Consider the following 22,768-nt stretch of genomic DNA (forward strand, 5'->3'; position numbering starts at 1 on the left):
TTTTTTTCCAAGTATAGTAATTGTACTTATAGCCAATTTGCACACAGCAGTGTGCCCCAAACAGGCATGCATTGAGAGACCGATTTTATATGGGGGAATTGATTGGCAGGAGACCAGTAGAAACTCCCTCCACTTTTCTAAGGTGCGATGAGGTCTTTAATTGTTTAATGTCCAACTGAACAAGCACAGACAAGACCTTGGTTTGACATCTGATCTAATGGATGGGATCTTTGACCATGTAGTCCTCCCTCCGCATTGCACTGAGCATCAGCCTAGACCTTGTAGCCAGGGAATGACAATGGAGGCAAGTAGCAACATGTTTTGCAGAAGGAAAAAAAATGACTTTTAAGAAGCGTTATTGATTGGAAATGGAAGCGATGCAGAAAGCTTTACACTTTTGCAACAAACTCAGCCCATGATTCTACCTCTAGTTGACGAGGCAGAATAAAGATATAAGCGCCTCATCACATCGTTGGGACATCTCAAACTGCTTCACAGAATATGTTGTAGAGTGTATTAACTCTGTAATTTGTGGGCAAAATTCAGCAGTCAATTGCATATAACAGTGTTCACTTTTTTGGGGGGGGGATTGTTGGCCAGGACACCAGGAGAAACTTCCTTTGCTTTTCGAATAGTGCTGTGGGATCTTTAACATCCACCAGGTGGGATCTCTTCCTAAGGATGGCAACTTCAACAATACAATCCCCCCACCCAGTGAGGCATTGGAGTGTCAATTTAGAACCCATAATTCCAAGTACCCACAATCTTCTGTCTCAGAGGCAGAGTGCTATCACGGAGCCGGGCTGACTCATCCTTGGTCTTCCACAGCGTCTGGAGCCAGTTACCAGCAAGAGATAGGGAAATTGTTCTGGGATAGTCTGTGCTCTAAAATTAAACTTAAGAAATATTCACTTAGGAATACTGGCCATCATTGAGTGTTTAGATCTACTTCAAGCATACACCATGCACTGAAAATAAACTTTCTCTCTCAACAGGAATCCAGCAATACTGTGCGACTCAAGACTCCCACATCGAGAAGAATGCATAGCGGGAGTTCAAGAAAAGCCTCTCCGTCCCACTGCAAGAACCTTTACAAAAACTGACCAATTTACCTCAAATCAGTGGAGGACCAGCTGCTGAAACCTCCTGTATTGTCTAAATATCCCCGATTACTGAATTGACTGCAGCAATGTTTGCTTGCCAGCAGCTGGACAGATTGACGTGACACACAGCAACTATTTTGCCTTTTAGACTTATAGATTTTAGAGTTTAAAATTAATTTTGTAGAAAAGAAACCATAAACTGTGTATAAAAAAACAACTGCTCTGAAACTTCCGGTTCAGTGTACACCAACACTGGAGTATAAGCAGAACTGTGTGATTAGTTGGAGAGTGAAGTTTAAAGTGTGTGTGTGTGAGATAGGTCACACGCTTCACTACCCCCTACCACTCAATGTGGGGAAGTGATGAATGGAGAGCTCTCTCTTCAGGTTTAAGGAAACTTAATGGCAAAGTTCTCCCAAACTGGTCACTTGCACTTTTGGAAATAACATACAATTGTCTGTTTTGACCCTGCAAGAAAACACCTGGATTCTCATCTCTAGGGTTTTGTAAAATCAGAAGGATAACAATCAGGTGGAACAACACTGCATTTTATTATTATTATACACTGAAATAATGTTAACCAGTTTTATTAAACTTGACCTCAGAAAGGTGAGCAAGGCACTGTACTGTCAGAACAAATAAATCCATTTCCCCAAATTTACAACATAAATAAGCAATTTTGTTTACCTCCCTACTCTAGTGTTCATCATGCTACATATTTAGTCAGTTTCATTCACAGCATCCGACTCCGCCACTGATTGGGATAGCTTCGGTTGGTTGATGCGGTGGATGAAAACTTAGTTGAAGTTCTATGTCTTTTCATCCTTGGTCTTCCACAGCGTCTGGAACAGGAAAAACACAATGATATATCTGCGGTCAGCTCACTGTTTGCTCAGCTTCAGTGATGGATACAGGATCGTGGAGCAACTGCTGAAATACATTTTCTTGCCACAAATAATAAAAATAATCCTTGCATTTGATATAGCACTTTTCACGTCTTCTCGACGTCTCAAAGCGCTTCACAGAATAGACTGTAAAGTGAATTGACCGTATATTTGTGGGCGAAACGAGGCAGCCAATTGCGCACAAACAGTTGTGGATTGAAAATGACCAATTTATTATTGTTTTGTTTTGGAGGGATTATTATTAGGCTCTGTGTGGAGTAAGGAAACTTGCCCAAGGTTTCGCCCTCTGCCTGGAATTGAACTGAGGTCTCGCTTGCAAGGCAAGTGCTCTAACCACTGAGCTACAGGACTCCACTCCAAATATAACTGGTCAAAAGCAAGCTTGAGAAAAGGAGCCGGTTTAATACTCATTTAACTAACGATTGCAAAGATGTGTCTTTTCTCTTTCCACGTTCACGACTTGCTCAGTTAATGCCACTTGTTGATGTCTGGGAACAGAATCGTCCAAATTTTGTGAGGACTTTGTCCTCAACCTCTAAAATGTCAATCATTAAAAACCCAACAACTAACCTGAATGCTACCAAAACGCAGCTATAATTCGTGATCAATGTGATGAAATGGAGCAAACATAGGAAATTACACTTTGTAGGATTCTCAGTCGTCCCCAATGACTGCCCCCTTGCCCAACCGCAGATACAACCAGGTGAGCAAAGAGCAAGATATGCACGTTAGTATTGCCCAAATAATCAATAATCCTTACATGTGATACAGTGACGTCGGGAGGATGTCTCAAAGTGCGTTGTAGATGAAAATGGCAGTCAATTTACTCACAGCAATGTGCTCAAACAGCCATTTTCATCCACAAAGCACTTTTGAGACATCCTCCTGACATCATTATGTCACATGTAAGGATTACCAACTGAGCCAGATTGACACCCAAATATCTTTTATAATCCCATCCATCACGTGGACCCTCATTTTCATTTTAGCAGATCCAGAGTGACGTCAAGAAAGGGAACAATCAAGCAAAACATACAATAGCTATAATTACCTGATTAACTGAACCTCTTCAGAGACACTTCTGGCCTAATGTTTACAAAACCTGAATCTGCTTTTTTTTTAAGCAATCTTTTTTTTAAGCAATCTGTCGTAAAGTGGTGGGAGGTAACCAATGCGTTGTGTTGCCAATAATGTTATTTCAGCCAAAATACTTAAAAGAGAAAGAAATGAAATGCCATGGAAGTGGGAAGGGGAAAAAAATACAGATCTGTGGGCAATATTTCTATTTACATTTCATTTTAATTCTTTTGATATTTCCAGAAATAGCCGTGCTCAGTGTCGGGCTGTCAGTCTAAGCAATGGGCAAGCCGAGACTCCCAATTCAAACGTACAGTGTTGGATTGTCGCAAACATGGCTATTTAATACAGGGCTCCAGCTGCTGCATTCAGTAATTTTTCAAGTTGAATTTATCTACAAGGAAGCTCCGTGCACAGGTAATCGGGGAGGGCTGAACAGCGCACCAAAACTCAATGCAGTTCGGCTTCAATTACAGTGCCAATGCAGAAGCTGTAATCAACAGTAATCTAACAAGACGATTGCTCAGGATTGTGTTGACAGAATGTTGAAAGAATCAATCCTTTCATCCATGATTTCAAACACAAGCCTGATCAACCTACAATTCAGCACCTGTCTCCCACAATAAAGCGAGCAAGTTTGCACAAGCTGAGGTCAGGTTCGAGCAGCCCCTTGTTTTCTTGTGGCCACCACAGTGGGTAGTGCCAAGAGCAGAGGCAATGGAACCTGGCACCCTGTCTAGTTTCTTTCGCCCACGTGCACTCATACAGGTAGCACAGCAATATCACTCATGCTCATCAGCAATAGGAAGTTGAAGTGTATAATAAAAGCAGCACCACAACAGTGAGATCCAGGAGGATTATGTTTGCTAGCGCCCTTGATTTTTCATTTCTAAAATAGATTTCATGAGAAAATTGCCAAAATATAATCGATGCTTGGGCTGGGAAATGGCCAAGAGATTTAGCGTTCTAACAGAGCCTCTTCCTTAATAATAATAACTGCCTCATACCAATCATTGCAGTTTTAAAAAAAAGTGTTGCTTCTTACCTTAAAATCCACCACAGGCAGGGCAGCATGAATTAACAATAAAACAATTAGAAAACGGAAGCTGATGCTCAGAATGATAATAGTAATCCTTGCGCCATATCACATCGCTGAGATGTCTCAAAGCGCTTTGCAGAATATACTGTAAAATGGATTGACTGTATTTTGTGGGCAAAATAAAAATCTGTCATTGTTAGGATGAGCTTAGACACTAGTTACTGAAGTACTAAATCTGACCACTCTGCTGCAGTGTGTAGTGAGGTCAATATCATTAGTCTCAAAATAAGATCATCAGATCCCACGGCCAAATGCACACTTAACTTTTCAATAACTGGGAACCTACATTTAGTTATCAAGTAAATCTTGTCTCAAAAAGATTAGTATAAAATAGGCATTGTTTTAATCTAGTCACACAATTGTGTTTGAAAAGCAGGAACCATGTGTTATTGGCTGTATCTGCAATAACGAGAGCTTTCATTCTTTAAACAGTGCATATGTGTTCAACTGGAAGGGGGGAGAGAAAAATGGGGGGGGGGGGGTTTACAGGGGGTGCAGCTTTGAAAAGGCAACATACATGCTTGTTTAGGTGGCACCCTCGGTGAATATATTTAAATATTTTTAAAAAGCACTAAATTGTAATCTAAAACTATATTGTTCGGAAAACCCAGTGTTGTGTGGAAAAAGTAAATCTGAGGGCACAAAGAAGAATTAATAGTGAAAGTGAGCAGTTATCAGCCACAACCAACATGAACTGAGTCAGAAAGGAAAGTCCCAACGAGCAATAAAAGAGAAATGTGATATGACACCAGATTTTACTGTTCAGTGTACAGGTCTGTGTTTTGTAGGCAAACACAGCAGCCAACCAATTTGCACACAGCAAGGTCCCACAATCAGCCATGAAGTGAACAAATAATTTAATGTGGGGGATTTGTGGCCAAGACACTGGAAAAAACTGCCTTCTCTTGTGCTGTGGGATATTTAGCACTCCCTTGCGAACAGGCAGGTAGGAGCTCATTTTTAACATCTCATCTATATGAAGAGCGGCCCCTCTGACAATGCAGCAATCCCCAGCGCTGTACTGGAATATCAATCTGGACTGTGAGCTAAAAGGCACTAATCAGTTAGCAACTTACTTTGTGTGACATGTTCCAGAGTACATCTACATAGAAACCCATGTCAGTTGAATGTGCAAACACTTGGGACTTGCACATCATTAGACACTGGTAAATCTGCACCGACTCTGGTGCCACATCACTGTAAATACACCCCAACCGCAACCTGACTGGAGCTGGATTTAATTTGTTAATTAACCTACTCAAAAGCACACATCCACTGAGCAAGTAAAATTAATATTTCTTCACACCCACAGTAATAATAGTTTGAGGTCAGTTGTCTTTCTCGTGAACTAAACTGTCATTCTGAAACTCATGAATCCCTCCCTCCCTCCCCCATCAGTCTGAGAGCTACTTCCAATTTTATCTGAATATTTCAAAGCAACCACATGCTATACAGCCAGTAACAAATCACCATGGCTTACACTCACTAATGATCCAGAAAGCCAATCGAATGCAATGTAAGGTTGCATTTATACAGTACCTTTCATATCAGAAGGACATCCCAAGGCAATCCAAGGCTTGCACCTGAGCTAGGCGTGAGGGCTGAGAGGGTGAGGTTGGGGGGAGATAATTGTCTCTAAGATATGATCAAGATTGCTGCCTCACTGTTACACATTGTCTTTTAACAATTTGGGGCTGAAAAGATGTTTCCGGTGGGGGGGGTTGGGTTGGGTGGGGCTTGTCTGTGGGGACAACTCTTATTCCCTAAGCAGAACGCGATTCGGTCAAATTCAATTGATGGGGGTGAACAGCCTAACCTCACTCTCCAATTTTAAAAACTTATAAGATAATACGGAATGAGTGAATGTCATTTAAGCAAGGAGGGGTAGCAACCCCCAGAGATGTTTTTTCCCCAATAGTTCTCCACACAGACAGAAGACACAGAGCTTCAGAGACACGAGTCACATAGAGTAAAGCTCACAGAAATATTCATCCCCAAAACACAACAGATGCTTTAAATGCATCAACTCAGAACATGTTGCTGACACAAGTAAAATGGTACACCAAACACACCCGCGCCTACACACACTGCTGCTCATACACACACATATACACACACACACAGACCACCACCACCCACGCACATAATGTAACTTTTGTATGATGCTTCCCCATTAAAACCATAATTTATATCCTTAAATGTACTGTATAATTAGTAAAACAGTCAGGTCATACTAAATTAACTGAAAAGTTAATATACTTGGTAATTACCGAATGTACTTTTCAAAAAGAAGTACTCATTTGGTTGACCTAGTTTATCTGTGGGTGTGATGAATGGTCAGTGAGTGAAGTAAACCAGGAGGTGCAGACTATCTGTTGTGTTACCTGAAGTTTACAGCTCTCCAAATACGATGTCAGACTGAAAGAAATGACCAGATGTTAATCAGGTAAATTGAACAGATATGAAGAGCGAGCGAGAGAATGAGAGCAAATAATCTGCTGGTGGTAAATGCACAATTTAAAGATATCCAGTGCAATTAACAACAAGAAAAACACAGTTTATCCACCAATAAGACGCAGTAAAAACAGAAAAGCTTTCATCCAAGCAGATCGCAGAGTTTCTCACACTTCCTCACAGGGGATGTATTTCATGTGATGAAATAAAGCGATTCCAAATACCAAAACAAAATGTTTTTAAAGATAGAATATAATAATGCCATCCCATTGGTCTTTAAAAATGGAGTCCTGCAAACGAGCACTGACCAGATCTGCCATTTGTCAAAGCACAACAAGCACTCTCACCCTAACACAAAACATGGCTAAAACAAGGAAATTGATTTCTAGACCTTACTACAATAGTGAATCGGAACCTGTGCGGTTTTAGTTATAATAATATTCCTCGCATTTGAGATAGCGCTTTTTACGTCTTCTCGAATTGACCGTACATTTGTGGGCGAAACGCGCACAGCAGCGTCTCACAAACAGTTTTGGATTGAAGTGACCAATTTATTATTGTTTTCTGTTTTGGAGGGATTATTATTAGGCTCTGTGTGGAGTAAGGAAATTTGCCCAGGGTTTCGCCCTCTGCCTGGAATTGAACCCAGGTCTCTCGCTTGCAAAGTGAGTGCTCTAACCACTGAGCTACAGGTCTCCAGATAGCATATCCACTATTGCTAAAGCAGGAATAGATAGAATAAGACGATTTTTATAGGAATTTTATACAAAGTGGTGTAGCCAACCTTTAGGAATATGAGACTTCCATTATTTGGAGTGAAAGACCAAAGGTTTTCAGCGCAGTGACAGTTCTCAAATCAATGTGTTTTCACTCACAAAATACAGTCAATCTACTGTATATCCTGTGAAGAACTTTTGAGTTGTCTCGATTACTTGAAAGGCCAAACAGTTACCCCAACACACACTCTGGAATCACCTCACTAACCTGCACTGATTACTCTAAAGAATTAGGTAAGTAGAGTGGTCCCTCCAGGGAGAGTGTGCCAGACAAGGGAATTTCCATGTATAGGTGACAAACATATATGGATACTCTTAAGCACAAGGATGGGTTTCCACATGTGTCAGACACTTGACAAAAGTAAATGATTTATGAGATATTACTCACACTGTTTATTAATAGATGGTTATATCTGCTACATATTTCACGTAAACCTATTTTTATGTGCATTAAGAGTACTGTCTTGTGCCTCAAGTCCATGAAACGTGTTTACCTATTAATGGGGGTTAAAAAAAAATCCAGAGATTCAAGTTTTAAATGTGTTTTTTGCAACAGGTTTGACAAACCCTGGACAGCACTGCAATAGTTCTCAGGATAACATCATCTTTGAAAACAAAGAATTACAAACTAATTATAGTGGAGTGATTGTCCTCACATTTATATAGTCATCACTTCCTGCACGGAGCTTACCATTACCATTAGTACCTGTTGACTTACACTGTTAAGTCTGATCTTTATAAATCGTATAATTGGGTAGAATTTATAAGTCGTATATTCACCTGAGTCCTATTCATTTTCTATCAAAATCACTTAAGATTTCTTTCCACGACTTGGATTAATCACTTCCTCATTTGTAACACTCCCGCCCCCCCCACCCTCCATTACTCCCACACTTACCAGCTGCATTAAATAGCGGAAAATGATGCCCTGACCCGTCGATGCTTCTGCACTTATTGCTGCAGTGATGACCTACCGTCAGGCGCATTGTAGATTTGATTGGATCAGATTTTATACGATACACACGGTTGGCCTGCAACTCAGGACTTAATAATAATAATAATCCTTGCATTTGATATAGCGCTTTTCACGTCGGAAGGACGTCCCAAAGCGCTTCACAGAACACACTGTAAAGTGAATTGACTGTAAATTTGTGGGCGAACGCGGCAGCCAATTGCGCACAGCAATGTCCCACAAACAGTCGTAGATTGAAAATGCCAATTTTATTATTGTTTTTGGTTTTGGAGGGATTATTATTAGGCTCTGTGTGGAGTAAGGAAACTTGCCCAAGGTTTCGCCCTGTCTGGAATTGAACTCAGGTCTCTCACTTGCAAAGCGAGTGCTCTAACCACTGAGCTACAGGACTCCACTTCTCGTCATATTAAATATTATGGCCCCGACTGATGGGACTTATGCAAGTTTTGCACAGGCTAAGAATTAGCAACTCCCAAACCATATCCCAATCATACAATTATAAAAATCAGATTTATGCGAGTTTTACTGCGCAAGGGGACAGTGTATGTTAGCAGGTACTCATGCTAATGGTAAGCTCTGCAAGACTGTGTCAACATTACACATGAAGACATGCATTTTAGCTCTGGAACAGACTTGGTCGTTCCTTCATTCACTCCTTCGTTTCCAGATTTAAAATAGATTTTGTGGATCCGATACCAGCTGATACTCAGCACAACTCAGTGGACAGGACAATGATCAATGCTCAGACAAGGCATCCGCCAGGATAGGGAGCATGATCTACAGCTAGTGGTGAAGAGCAAACAAAATGAGAATCTCTCAGCTGATACAAAATTACATTTGCAAAGCGCCTTTCACGTCGGGAGGACGTCCCGAAGGGGCTGAACAGACAGGGATTAGGACTCGAGTGGGAGGGGTTGGGATCAGGGTGGAGGGCAGAGAGGGCACAGTCGAAGAGGAGGGTCTTGAGGTGTGCCTTGAAGGAGGCAAGGGAGGCAGCGAAGCAGAGGGAATGTGGGATGGAGTTCCAGAGGGTGGGGGCAAAGAGGCTGAAGGCCCGACCGCCGATGGTGGGGCGGGCCGGGCAGGGCACATGGAACAGGCCGGAGGCTGCTGAGCAGAGGCAGTGGACAGGTTGATAAGGGGTTAGCAGGTCAGAGAGGTAGTGGGGGGCAAAGCCATGGAGGGCCTTGAAGATGAGGATCAGAATTTTGAACTCGATCCTCTGAGGGATGGAGAGCCAGTGGAGCTGGGCGAGGGTGGGAATGATGGGAGTCACGGAGCCTGGTGTGGGAGAGGACCTGAGCTGCAGAGTTCTGGATGATAATAATAATAATCCTTGCATTTGATATAGCGCTTTTCACGTCGGGAGGACGTCCCAAAGCGCTTCACAGAACACACTGTAAAGTGAATTGACTATTTGTGGGCGAACGCGGCAGCCAATTGCGCACAGCAATGTCCCACAAACAGTCGTAGATTGAAAATGACCAATTTATTATTGGTTTTTTTGGAGGGATTATTATTAGGCTCTGTGTGGAGTAAGGAAACTTGCCCAAGGTTTCGCCCTCTGCCTGGAATTGAACTCAGGTCTCTCGCTTGCAAAGCGAGTGCTCTAACCACTGAGCTACAGGACTCCACTCGTGGAGGGAAGAGTTGGGAAGGCCAACAAGCAGGGCTTTAGCATAGACACAAGGCCACCTCAAGCAATATAAACCTTACAGCAGAACCCAAACAGCTTCCTGATGTTACAACTAAGGGAAACATTAGTCCCACTCATTGAACTATCAGGTTACATTATCCTGCTCTTTATTACGAGAGAAACATACGGTTTAATAATAACAACATAAGTAAAGATGACAATTATTCAATAAACATATGTTGCATTTGATAAGAATGCCTGTGGAATCCACTCTCAAATCTTATCAAACAAAATTCCTCTCCATTAATCATTAAAACATTCCAATCTCCTGGCTGCTTCTTACTGAATCTGCTCATAACCTTTAGTTTAGGCTTCATTGAATTATTCATTACGTCTTAACCTGAAATAGTCACCTCAAATTATTGAAACAGTAAGGTTCTTTGTTCGATTCAATAGACCTACAATCAAAATAATAGCAGGGCTTTAAAGATTAAATTATCAGGATTTATTGACAGGTTCAATAAACTTGGCTTGTATTCCCTTTAGTTTAGAAGGTTGAGGGGTGATCCAACTGAAGTGTTTAAAATGATGAAAGAGATTTCAACTTTTAACTTTTTTTGACACTTTGTTTTTCTTTTAACTTTTTTTGACACTTTGTTTTTCTTTTAACTTTTTTTGACACTTTGTTTACTTGCATTTAAAAATGCTTATTTCTGTCTTCTCAAAACTTTCTCATAAGAACACAAACATTTGCTAGACGTGAAAAGCGCTATGTCAAATTCAAGTATTATTATTATTGTGGGATCTTTAACATTCTACTGAACAGGCAGATGGGACCTCAGTTTAAGGTCGTAGTTAACGGAACATCACCTCCAACAATGTAGCCTGTCCAACATTCCCCCAGATTAAAAAAAAATGATCATTCACGTAATGGCTGTTTGTGGGACATTGCTAGGCATAATTGGCTGCTGCATTTGCTTAAAAATACAGTCACTACACCTCACGCTAAATCCTGTGAAGTTTTTTGAGACATTGACAATGTGCTATGGCGATAATGAAGTGAAAGGATTATTATTATATATCTTATTCTGCTATTACAGTAACTCTTAGAGGGAGTTTCTAAGTGGTTTCCAAAGATTGGCCACAACGCTGCCACGTTACTTTTCTTAGTATGTTTGAACTTCCTAAAATGGCTACTTTTTGCAGGAGGTTGATATTTTGCTCAGCGGGTATTTTGTCGAGCCATTTCTGAATAGTCCCAGTTGCACCAGTGATTATTGGAACTATGTTTATACTGCCACGGACGTCCTCTTTCAATTTGCAGATCAATATATCTCCTGATTTTCTCTCGTTCCTATTTTGAAATGATGTAATCACTTGGGATAGCCACATCAATAATATTACATGCAATGATAATAATCCTTGCATTCAAATCCTTGCGCCTGATCACGACTTTGAGATGTCTCAAAGTGCTTCACAGAAGATACTGTACAATCTAGTTGGTTCTTTATGACAATATCTGGTTTGTTACAGATCACTGTTCTATCTGTTTGTACTTGTAAATCCCAAATTATTGTGATGTTATTTTTCTGTGTCATTTTTGCTGAAAAACTTATTATTATTAACTCGTGCAACAAGTAGAACATCAAATAGAACATCAGCCTGGATGATGAGATGGATCTTTTACAGATATACAAGTAGCTACCAGATTAGTTGTACAGCTTTTATAGAATAGTTTTGTATATAAATTTTCCCTCCAGTGCTGCATTACAATACATGCAGTGTTGTCAGTCAAATAGTAGCCTCTCTGGTATAAACAGGAAAAAAGGTGAAAGGGGAAGTTTTGAGAAGACAGAAATAAGCATTTTACACACCAAATTAGAGCAGGAGGCTGACCCGCTTACTGTGAAGTGAGGTTCCGTTCATATATAAGACAGAAAATACCTTATTTTGAAAAGCCCATCAAGTAGAATTGACATCCCATAAATGAATTGATAATCATCTCCCAAAAGTTCTAACCCTTCAAAGCATAGTCCATTCATTTAAAAACGAATCTTGTGGGGAGGAGAAGGGGGGGGGGAGGGAAAAGGCATAGATAATTGAGTGCAGGGTAAATAAGAGAGGTTTAATGGTATACTTGGCTCCTTCCAGGTTGGATTCCTGTGTAGCTGGAAGAGAAGTGAATGAGGAACTTTTGTTCTGTGATGTGGGTTTAGAGATTTCAATATTAGTTTCAAAGTAAAATAGGTTCACTAACTCGAATGCAATGTCATTTGTATGACAATCAAAAGGCTGACTTTAAACATACCAAAGGAAACAACTCCCCACCCCCTACCCACCCCGGCACTGAACAATTGAACAAAAGATATTTTAATGCTGTACTGAAGTACTCAAGAGGCAAGTTTAAAATAACCCAAACAAGTTACTTCAGGCGGGCATAGCCTTGTGGCGAGGAATCAACTGGCAAATCTGATACAAACTGCTCATTCAGGCAGGGATTAGCAATGCCAATCACTGTACAATCCACTGGACAAACGGATGACCACAGAATGTTGCCTGGTGCCTCCCATCAGCTGGAAGGGCAGAATGCTTTGATCCATGGAAATATCCATAACCATGGTTAACACTGCAACTTATTCAGCGAACTGAAGGCACGTTTACGAGGAAAGGGCTGCATCTGACAATTAATTTTCTTCCTTACCAACAAAGCAATTTAACCAGCACAGACTGCTGATTTGGGGTTTCCTATGGACCTTTCAGCTGGATATAATTCTAAACTGATGGGAGTAACTGAGGTCTAAAGAGTGATTAATACTAGCTTGCTATGCAGATAAGAGAGCATCAAATACAGAAAATTTAAGAACGCTGCAATAGATTCAGAGGGCGGAATGGAGGATCTGCAGAAAAACGACAAGTGACATCAATATGACGTCACACTCAAAAGACAGAACCAGAAAAAAAACTGAACTAAAAAAAAACCTTACATGAAAACCATAATCCAGAGTGAGAGAGAGAGAAGAGAATGGCATGGCAGGTGTTGTGCGATGACGCAGTATGTGGGAGTTGATGGAGGGCAGCCTGAGCCTGGCTGACTACATTCTGCAGCAAGTGTCTGCAACTGAAGACGCTCCAGCTTAGAGTAGCTGAGCTGGAATCCGAGGTGCAGATATTGCACAGTATTAGGGAAGGTGAGAGCTACCTGGATAGTTTCATCCAGGAGACAATCCCTCCCCTGAGGCTCAGTAAATGTATAGCTCCTGCTACTTGTCAGAGACAGGATAGTGTGACTGACAGTCAGGCAGGTAAGGGGACCCCAGAGAGAATGGTGGAGAAGCCTCGGGCTTTAACCTTGTCCAAAGGGAACGAGGTACTTGCAACCTGTGTGGACAAGGAAGTCTGTAAGGAGGAGGATGGGCAAACTGACCCCAGCATCTCTATACAGGAGGCCACACAAGTGGAGGGAGCAAAACAGAATGTGGTTGTGATAGGGGATGAGACAGTCAGGCAGACAGACACTCTTCTCTGCAGCCGCAACCAGCAGTCACAAAGGCTCTGTTGCCTTCCTGGCGCCAGGGTTGTGACGACCTGAGGAGTAAGTTCAATGAACTGGGAATGAAATTAAAAGAACTTCCAAGGTGATAATCTCCAGATTACTACCTGAGCCACGCGCAAATTGGTACAGGGACAAACAAATTGAAGAGTTAAACGAAAGGGAGCAACATTGCAAGGAAGAGTCATGGCTGTAGAGCAGAGTAGCAACTTGGGAAATAAAGAACAGAGTGTGGGGGGGCCTTGCTAATAAAGGATGAGATAAAAACAGTAGAGATTTTTAAATCAGAAAATCAGGATGTAGAGTCAGTATAGGTGGAGGTGAGAAACAACAAGGGTCAGAAAACACAAGTGGGAGTAGTTTATAGACCCCCAAACAGCAGTTACAGTATTGGGCAGGGTATTAATCAGGAAATTAGAGAAGCATATAGCAAGGGAATACACTAATAGTGAGTGATTTCAATCTTCATATAGAATGGGAAAACCAAATTGGCAAAAGTAAATTAGAGGATGAGCTTATAGAATGCATTAGAGATAGTTTTCTAGAACAATATGCTGAGGACCAACCAGGAACAGGCGATCCTAGATCTTGTTTTGTGTAATGAAATAGGGCTAATCAGCAATCTGGAAGTTAAGGCTCCTCTAGGGCAGAGTGACCATAACATGATGGAATTCAACATTAAGTTATTTTTATATTTATATATTTATATATTATATTTGAATCTGAAGCAAGAGTCTTAAATCTAAATAAAGCCAACTTTGCAGGTATGAGAGAAGATTTGGCTAAAATAGACTGGAAAATTAGATTAAAAAATGACGGTAGACCAGCAATGGCAAATGTTTAAAGATATAGTACATAATTCCCAGCAATCACATATTCCCTTGAAAAAAAATACCACTGGAAAAGTGGTTCAACCTTGGCTAAATAGAGAAGTTAGGGACAGTATAAAATTAAAAGAGGCATATAACACTGACAAAAATAGCAGTAAACCTGAGGATTGGGAGTGCTTTAGAGATCAGCAAAGGAAAACCAAGAAACTGATTAAGAGGGAGAAAATGGAATATGAGAGTAAACTAACTAGGAATATAAAGACAGATTATAAGAATTTTTACAAGTAAATAAAGAGGAAGAGACTATCAAAAGTGAATGTGGGTCCATTGCAGGCAGAGACAGGAGCAATTATAATGGGGTATAAAGAAATGGCAGTCATTAAACAAATATTTTGCTTCTGTCTTCACGTTAGAGGACACTGATAACTTACCGAAAATAGAGGGGAACCTGGTGGCTAATGTTAGTGAGGAACTTAAAGAAATGAACATTAGTAAAGCACGAGTACTAGAGAAATTGATGGGATTAAAAACCGATAAATCCCTTGGACCTGATGGCCTGCATCCTAGGGTTTTAAAAGAGGTGGCTGGAGAGATAGTGGATGCTTTGTTTTTGATCTTCCAAAATTCCCTGGATTCTGGAATGGTTTCCCAGTGATTGGAAGATCGCAAACGTAACACCAATATTTAAGAAGGGTGGGAGACAAAAAATGGGGAACTACAGACCAGTTAGTCATAAATCGGAAAATTCTTAGAGTCCTTAATTAGGGATGTCGTCGTGGAGCACTTAGAAAATCATAACATGATTAGGCAGAGTCAACATGGCTTTACGAAAGGGAAATCATGCTTAACAAATCTTATTGAGTTTTTTGAGGATGTAACTAACAGGTTAGATGGGGGGGAAACCAGTAGATGTGGTGCATTTGGATTTCTAGAAGGTATACGACAAGGTGCCACATAAAAGGCTGTTGCATAAGATTAGACTCCATGGAATTACAGGCAATATATTAGCATGGATTGGAGAATGGCTAATAGGAAGAAAACAGAGAATAGGGATAAATGGGTCCTTCTCAGATTGGCAGGATGTGACTAGTGGAGTGCCACAAGGATCAGTGTTTGGTCCTCAATTATTTACAGTCTATAGAAATGATTTAGATGAGGAAATAGAACTTAACATATCTAAATTCGTGGACAACGAAGATAGGTGGGAGAGTAAGCTGTGGGGATGACACACGAAGAATGCAAAGGGAAAAAGACAGGCTAGGTGAGTGGGCAAGAAGGTGGCAGATGGGAGTATAACGTGGGGAAGTGTGAAGTTATTCACCTTGGTAGTAAAAATAGAAAAGCGGATTATTTTCTAGAGGGGAGGAGACTAGTTTTCAGAGGGATTTGGGTGTCCTTGTACACCAGTCACAAAAAGTTAGCATGCAGGTAAAGCAAGCAACTAAGAAAGCTAATACCATGTTGGTGTTCGTTGCAAAAGGGTTAGAGTACAAGAGTAGGGAAGTCTTGCTGCAGTTGTATAAGGCCTTGGTGAGAACACACCTAGAATATTGTGTGCAGTTTTGGTCTCATTTAAGAAAGGACATACTCGCCTCAGAGAGGGTGCAGCGTAGATTCATTAGGTTGGTTCCTGGGATGAGGGGTTGAACTATGAGGATAGGTTGAGTAAACTAAGCTTATATTCTCTAGAATATAGAAGAATTAAAGATGATCTTATAGAAACCTCCATCTGCCACCTTCTTGCCCACTCACCTAGCCTGTCTTTTTCCCTTTGCATTCTTCATGTGTCATCCCCACAGCTTACTCTCCTATCTTCTACCTTGACAGGGTAGATGCCGTGAGACTGTTTCCCCTGGTTGGAGAATCTAAAATAGTCATAGTCTCAAGATTAAGGGTCAGCCTTTTCAAACTGAGTTGAGGAAACATTTCTTCACTCAGAGGGTAGTGAATTTGTGGAATTCTCTACCCCAGAAGACTGTGGATGCTCAGTCCTTGAACATATTCAAGACTGGAGTTGATAGATTTCTGAAGGATAGAGGAATTAAGGGATATGGGGATAGAGCGGGTAAATGGAATTAGGTTAGAAGATGAGCCATGATCTTATTAAATGGTGGGGCAGGCTCGAGGGGCAGAATGGCCTACTCCTGCTCCTACATCTTATGGCCTTAAAAGAACTTTTTCTGAGAGACAATTATTTGAAAACAGTTTTGAGAACTGGCTTTAAAGTTCCATAGAACTAATTGTGTATGCTTTGTGCCTTACCCTCTGGAAAAGCTGCTGCCCCAGATAGGTGGAAGCCACTCTGGCGATGTTCTTGCTGCCCCCGAGCTTGCACCGGATGTATCCGTACAGATTCGCTGCTTGCAAGGAGAGTCCCGCTATGACCAAGGCCTGAAAGTCACAGGACATTGAGTAAACTGTAACCAAAGATGCACAAGTCAAACGAACACTGAATTCTACATCAGAAAATAAGGCATGAAGTGAGAAAAGGCCATTCGGCCCCCCACAGCCCATTGCTGAATCCTGTGGCGTAGTGGTTAGCGCGCTCGCCTCGCAAGCGAGAGGACCCAGGTTCGATTCCCGGGATGGGGAAACATTAGGCAAGTTTGTTTACTCCATCCACGTGCCTTTGTTTACCTAACGGTAAGTAGCAACCCGGTTGTTAAATCGATTTAACTTAATTTAAGTCCCAGCGCCTTGGGACGTCCTCCCGACGTGAAAGGCACTATACAAATGTAATCTTGTTGTTGTTGTTGATTTGCAGATCGCTTTCTGGGGGTAATAATCCCCTCAAAATAAATAAACAAATAAATAATAATTTGGTCACTCAATCCATGACTGTTTAGTGGAACACTGCTGAGTGCAATTGGCTGCTGTGTTTCACCCACAAAATATACAGTCAATTCACTTTACAGTATATCCTGTGAAGCGCTTTGCGACCTCTCACCGACATCAAGTGCAACAACAAAAGCAAAATTACATTTGTAAAGCACTTTTCACGTTGGGAGGACGTCCCAAGACACTGGATTATTGCAAGATGCAATAATGTAAGGATTATTATTAATATCTAATTTTCCAATTTCCCCCAAATCAAGGAAACTGAATACATTGTTAAACAAACTTTACTTGAATCATTTTGGACTACAAAACTGGCCGACCTCCAGCTTTGTAAGGTCGTCGCAGCTAACACTTTAGGGAGTTGCATCATCATTACCTTACCACAAGGAGTTGGCCTTTTTTTATTTAGTTGAAAAGATCACTATAAATCAAAGAAATCCCTCACAAACAGAGAAAAAAAATCAAAATAACATAAATTTCGATGTTATCCATCAAAAATTGAAAAAATACGAATTGAAAATTGGTAACTCTATTTTTTTACTCAAGCAAATAGCTACAGGGAGGAATCGTTTTCAGCGAATAAATCTCTCAAATCACACGGTTTACTTACGGCTTTGGGTTCAAAGCTGCATTTGCCCTCCAATTTGAATATAATAGATTCTACTCAAAGGTAAAATATTAATCAAATTCACTTTGTACTTCGATAAGAGTAATGGAAACCTCAATGTTTACTTTTTATGGATGGATCCTTTTCCCGGATGATACTTTTAGATCTAACAGAAAGTTACAGAAAAGGGACAGAAACAAGCAATTCAGCCTCCAACTATTCCTTGCCAATGTTTATACTCCATACAAGCCTCCACACACCCTCTTGCTGTTATTCTGTAAAGGAAGAATTTAGATAAACCGATTGTCCTGGAATTGCAGTTGGCTTCCAGATTACCTCCTCTGTGTTATTACTTTCCAAAACTAAACAAGTACAGGCAACAAAGCATTCCACACAGTCGGCTTCACATCGGAAACCTTAGCCATTGAATCCAAGCATGAAGCTAAACAGTCCACGCAGTTCACAACCCTACAAGCAAGTAACAACCAGAGACAAACAGTTTACACCAAGGATAGGAAATGGCTCACATGGTGGCAGATTCCTAAATTGATCAGGAATAAGGTTGTGTAACATTTCTGTATTTTGAAACACAGCTCTTTCAGAGCCAGACCTCTCCTCTTTGAGAACCCCAAGTGTTTATCTTATGGACATAAATTGCAAACCCAGCAGAATGGCAGTTTCCAATAAATGGTATCACTGGATGGCATGATACGATGCATTGTATCACATAGCGGCATGACACAGTGTGTTTTATCACCGAGTGGTGTGATACAGTGTGGGTCCACATTGTAATTCACAATCGTGATGTGGAGATGGTATGAAAGTGCTGAGCGGAGACCAGACACTCAAATCTAGGGGAGAGGTGCAATGAAAGGTGCAATGGCTTGCTCTCATACACCAAGCTCCCATGTCACAGCGGGGTGTTGGCAAGCACCAGATTAACTGGCCAAAAAAGGCCCAAATCAGAATCACAGAAATACAATACAGAAGGAGACCCTCACCCTATTTTCAAAAGGCAGATTAACGTTCCACAAACAGGAAAAATAAGTCACTGGAATGTCACCATTGAAGCATCTTACCAGCCACTTCAGCTTCAGGGAGAATAAGGTGCTGAACAGAAACACGGTCCATATTAAAGGGCAGACGATCAGTCCCAGCCAGAAGATCTGAGCTTCTGCTTCAGTGGATGTAGCCCTGTTCTTTGGGGAAGACTGGGAAGAAATGAATGAGTATTAGACATGTCGACCTGTATTGTGAATTCCTGTAGCTCAATGGATAGAGCACTCGCCTCGCAAGTGAGAGGACTTGGGTTCGATTCCCAGTAGGGGGGAATATCAAACGTTGGGCAAATTTCCTTACTCCACAAGCCTCCGTTTACCTAACAGTAAGTAGGAACCCGGTTGTTAGTCGATTGGCGGATCGCTTTTCCAGAAGTAATAATCACTTCAAAAAACATTTTTAAAAAAAATTTGGTCACTCAATCCACAACCGTTTATGGGTCATTGTTGTGCGCAACTGTCTGCCGTGTTTCACCCACAATCTATAGAGTCAATTCACTTTCCAGTATATTCACTTTACAGTACATTCTATGAAGTGCTTTGAGACGTCTAGAAGACCTGATAAGAACATAAGAATTAGGAGCAGGAGTAGGCCATTCGGCCCCTCGAGCAACCCCACCATTCGATAAGATCATGGCTGATCTTCTGACCTAACTCTAATTACCTGCTCTATCCCCAAATCCCCTAATCCCTCTATTTTTTAAAAATCTATCAGTCTCAGCCTTGAAGATGTTCAAGGACTGAGCATCTACAGCCTTCTGGGGGAGTGAATTCCATAAGTTCACTGCCCTCTGAGTGAAGAAATATTACCTCAATTCTGTTCTAAAAGGCTGACCCTTAATTTTAAGACTGTGACCCCTGGTTATAGATTCTCCTACCGGGGAGACAGTCCCTCAGTGTCTACTTTATCAGCCCTTTAAGAATCTTATATGTTTGAATAAGATCTCCCCTAATTCTTCTGTACTCTAGAGAATACAGCCCTAGTTTATTCAGCCTATTCTCATAGGTCAGTCCCCTCATCCCAGGAACTAATCTATAATAATAATAATAATAATTCTTGCATTTGATATAGCGCTTCTCACGTCGGGAGGACGTCCCAAAGCGCTTCACAGAACACACTGTAAAGTGAATTGACTGTATATTTGTGGGCGAACGCGGCAGTCAATTGCTCACAACCTAGTGAATCTACGCTGCACCCCCTCTAGGGCACGTATGTCCTTTTTTAAATAAGGAGATCAAAACTGCACACAATACTCTAGGTGACGTCTCACCAAGGCCCTATACAGTTTCAGCAAGACTTCCCTACTCTTGTACTCTAAACCTTTTGCAATGAATGCTAACATACCGTTCGCCTCCTTAGTTGCTTACTGCACCTGCAAACTAACGTTTTGAGACTGGTGTACAAGGACACCCAAATCCCTCTGAAAACTATCACTAATCTCTTCCCCCTCTAGAAAATAATCTGATTTTCTATTTTTGCTAACTAGGTGAATAACTTTCCCACATTAAATTCCACCTGACACCTACTCGCCCACTCCCCTCGCCTATCTATATCCCATTGCAATCTTATTGCATCATCGTCAGAGTTTATTCTCCCACCTAGTTTAGTGTCATAAGGCGCTAGATCAAAAAAAGCAAGGTTTATTTGTTAGCTCAAAGTAAAAAAAAAACTGGAGCAGCATTCAGCGGCATTTATTATGTGATCTTAGTCAAGAATTTGTTTCTATAATTACATTGTGACAGAGTAAATAGCTCTTCCCTTGCAAAGTAACCCCAGCTTCACACAAAGGCTCAGTGAAAGTCCTGACTTAGTAATAATTTGTTAATCTTTGCATTTTTGCAGAGCTCTTATAACATCAAAATACCTCAAAGAGTCTCACAGGTAAGTGCTGGCAATTGTAATTTGTAGGTAAACATATCAATAAGATCCAGCAAACACCCTTCCAATAAAACAAAGTACAGTTAATGATTGGTTTAATTTTATAACTATATAATACACCATCAAGCTAGGTACTTGTGACTCAATTCACTGAGCAATTGGATACTGAATTTCGCCCATAAAATAGTCAATTCACTTTACAATATACAGGGTGACGTAAATTAGACCTTATATATGATGACTGAACTAAATATGTAGAAATTATAAATGCTTTTGTACCCCTACCCTCTATTCCAGCATAAATCTTTGTAGTGCAGGATGGCCAAAAAGTTGATACATTACAATGTCTAAGTCTAAAAGATAAGATATTTTGGGGATTTTTTAGATAATAGGGCAATTATCACATCTTTTTGGTCACCCTGTATTCTGTGAGGCTCTTTAAGACGTCTCAATGACATGATAAGGTACTATATCAAATGCAAAGATTATTAATATTATTCCTGGAAAACAGTCCTAATAGTTTCAGGCAACATGATTTCAGAGCGCTACAATCTGACCCTTTTCAAAGCTGCAAAATTAAACATAATTAAGTTTATAATTCTAACGAGTTATTGAGCTAGAAATCATGCCACTATACCTTGCTCTCTAGAACTCTAAAAATCCCTCTGCCACGAAATCGCCCTCTCTGCTTTCAAAACTAAACTTAAAAAACCTTTGACCTTGCCCTCGATCATCTCCCTCCTACCCACACCTCCCACCCCACACTCCTGTGAACGCACTTGTATAAGTACAAGTTATTGTTAATGTGTGTTACACTTCTCCTAAATGTCATAAAAAATGTTATTGCCTACACAGCACCATATCATTACCAGTTAGTGAAAATATACATTAAAAAAGTAACAAAAGTATCTGCAGGAAAGGCAGCTCCCTGGCTAAAGTACATCAGTCTTCCCTTGATACACAGAACAATCTTCCATTACCTATTTCCTGGCAGTAATTTGTGTTTAGACTACAGCCAATTATTAATAGATTTCGAAATAAGTGTTTTCTAAACTACTTAATGAGAGCAGTGTTCCTCTTCGAGTGTGCCTTTGATCATCACACGCCTAATAATAATCCCTCCAAAACCAAAAACAATAATAAATTGGTCATTTTCAATCTACGACTGTTTGTGGGACATTGCTGTGTGCAATTGGCTGCCGCGTTCGCCCACAAATATACAGTCAATTCACTTTACAGTGTGTTCCGTGAAGCGCTTTGGGACGTCCTCCCGACGTGAAGAGCGCTATATCAAATGTAAGGATTATTATTATTGTTACCATCCCAAACCCCTTGCCCTCCATACCACAGCTCATGTCCAGTGCCAATAAATGGTCTGAAGTGCATGGCGTAACAGGGAGACCCACAGGCCAGACCTTGCCTGACTGACAGGGAAACTGTATAGCTGACAAAGAATCTGAAAAACAGGAAATGATAATAAAAGTGTAAAACGGTAAACAAAAACTCTTTCTACGGTGGAAATACTTTGTCCTCCGGTAGAAAGAGGTTTCAGGATTTAATAAACAATTTACCTTTTTAGCTTCGAAAACCCAATGGCTTTTCCCATCTTCATCAATCTGGTTCCACCAGCGCAGGCCAACCAACAGCCGCCCCGTTACATTCTGCAGTCAAGAAACCACAGCTTTAGGCTCGAAAATTATTAATAACATCAGGGAGTTCCTTAGGGTAGTGGTTAGCGCAGTCCCAAGCAAGAGGACCAGGGTTCAATTTCCAGGCAAAACCTTAGCCAAGTGTCCTTACTCCACATGCCTCTGTTTACCCAGCAGTAAGTAGGAACCCGGTTGTTAGTTAATTGGCGGATCGCTTTCCGGGGTTAATAACCCTTTGCAAAAAAAATTTGGGTCAAACCATGGCTGTTTGTGGGACACTGCTGTGCGCAAATGGCTGCCGCGTTTCGCTCACAAAATACACAGTTAATCAACC

At 40.9% G+C, this 22,768-nt stretch overlaps 2 protein-coding genes across 3 annotated transcripts in view; one reads left to right on the plus strand and one right to left on the minus strand.

The window, feature by feature from the left end:
• Positions 1 to 1,762, plus strand: part of nubp1 (nucleotide binding protein 1 (MinD homolog, E. coli)) — a gene marked incomplete at its 5' end in the record, with an annotated part of 28,741 nt that extends 26,979 nt beyond the window's left edge. Inside the window, 1 exon segment of the mRNA NM_001292631.1 lies at positions 996 to 1,762. Within this exon segment, the coding sequence (NP_001279560.1) occupies positions 996 to 1,048 (53 nt within the window).
• LOC103186068 (Golgi apparatus membrane protein TVP23 homolog A) lies at positions 1,636 to 22,446 on the minus strand (the record flags this gene model as incomplete). Of its 2 annotated transcripts, XM_042340937.1 has the most annotated exon segments (5): positions 1,886 to 1,945; positions 6,569 to 6,602; positions 16,666 to 16,794; positions 18,928 to 19,059; positions 22,357 to 22,446. In XM_042340937.1, coding segments are annotated over 4 exon segments (378 nt in total), but the record flags the coding sequence as incomplete, so codon positions are not given.
• Between the last annotated feature and the right edge of the window lie 322 nt (positions 22,447 to 22,768).

The sequence above is a fragment of the Callorhinchus milii genome, unplaced genomic scaffold, assembly GCF_018977255.1.
Source record: "Callorhinchus milii isolate IMCB2004 unplaced genomic scaffold, IMCB_Cmil_1.0 Scaffold16, whole genome shotgun sequence".
Classification (NCBI taxonomy): domain Eukaryota; kingdom Metazoa; phylum Chordata; class Chondrichthyes; order Chimaeriformes; family Callorhinchidae; genus Callorhinchus; species Callorhinchus milii.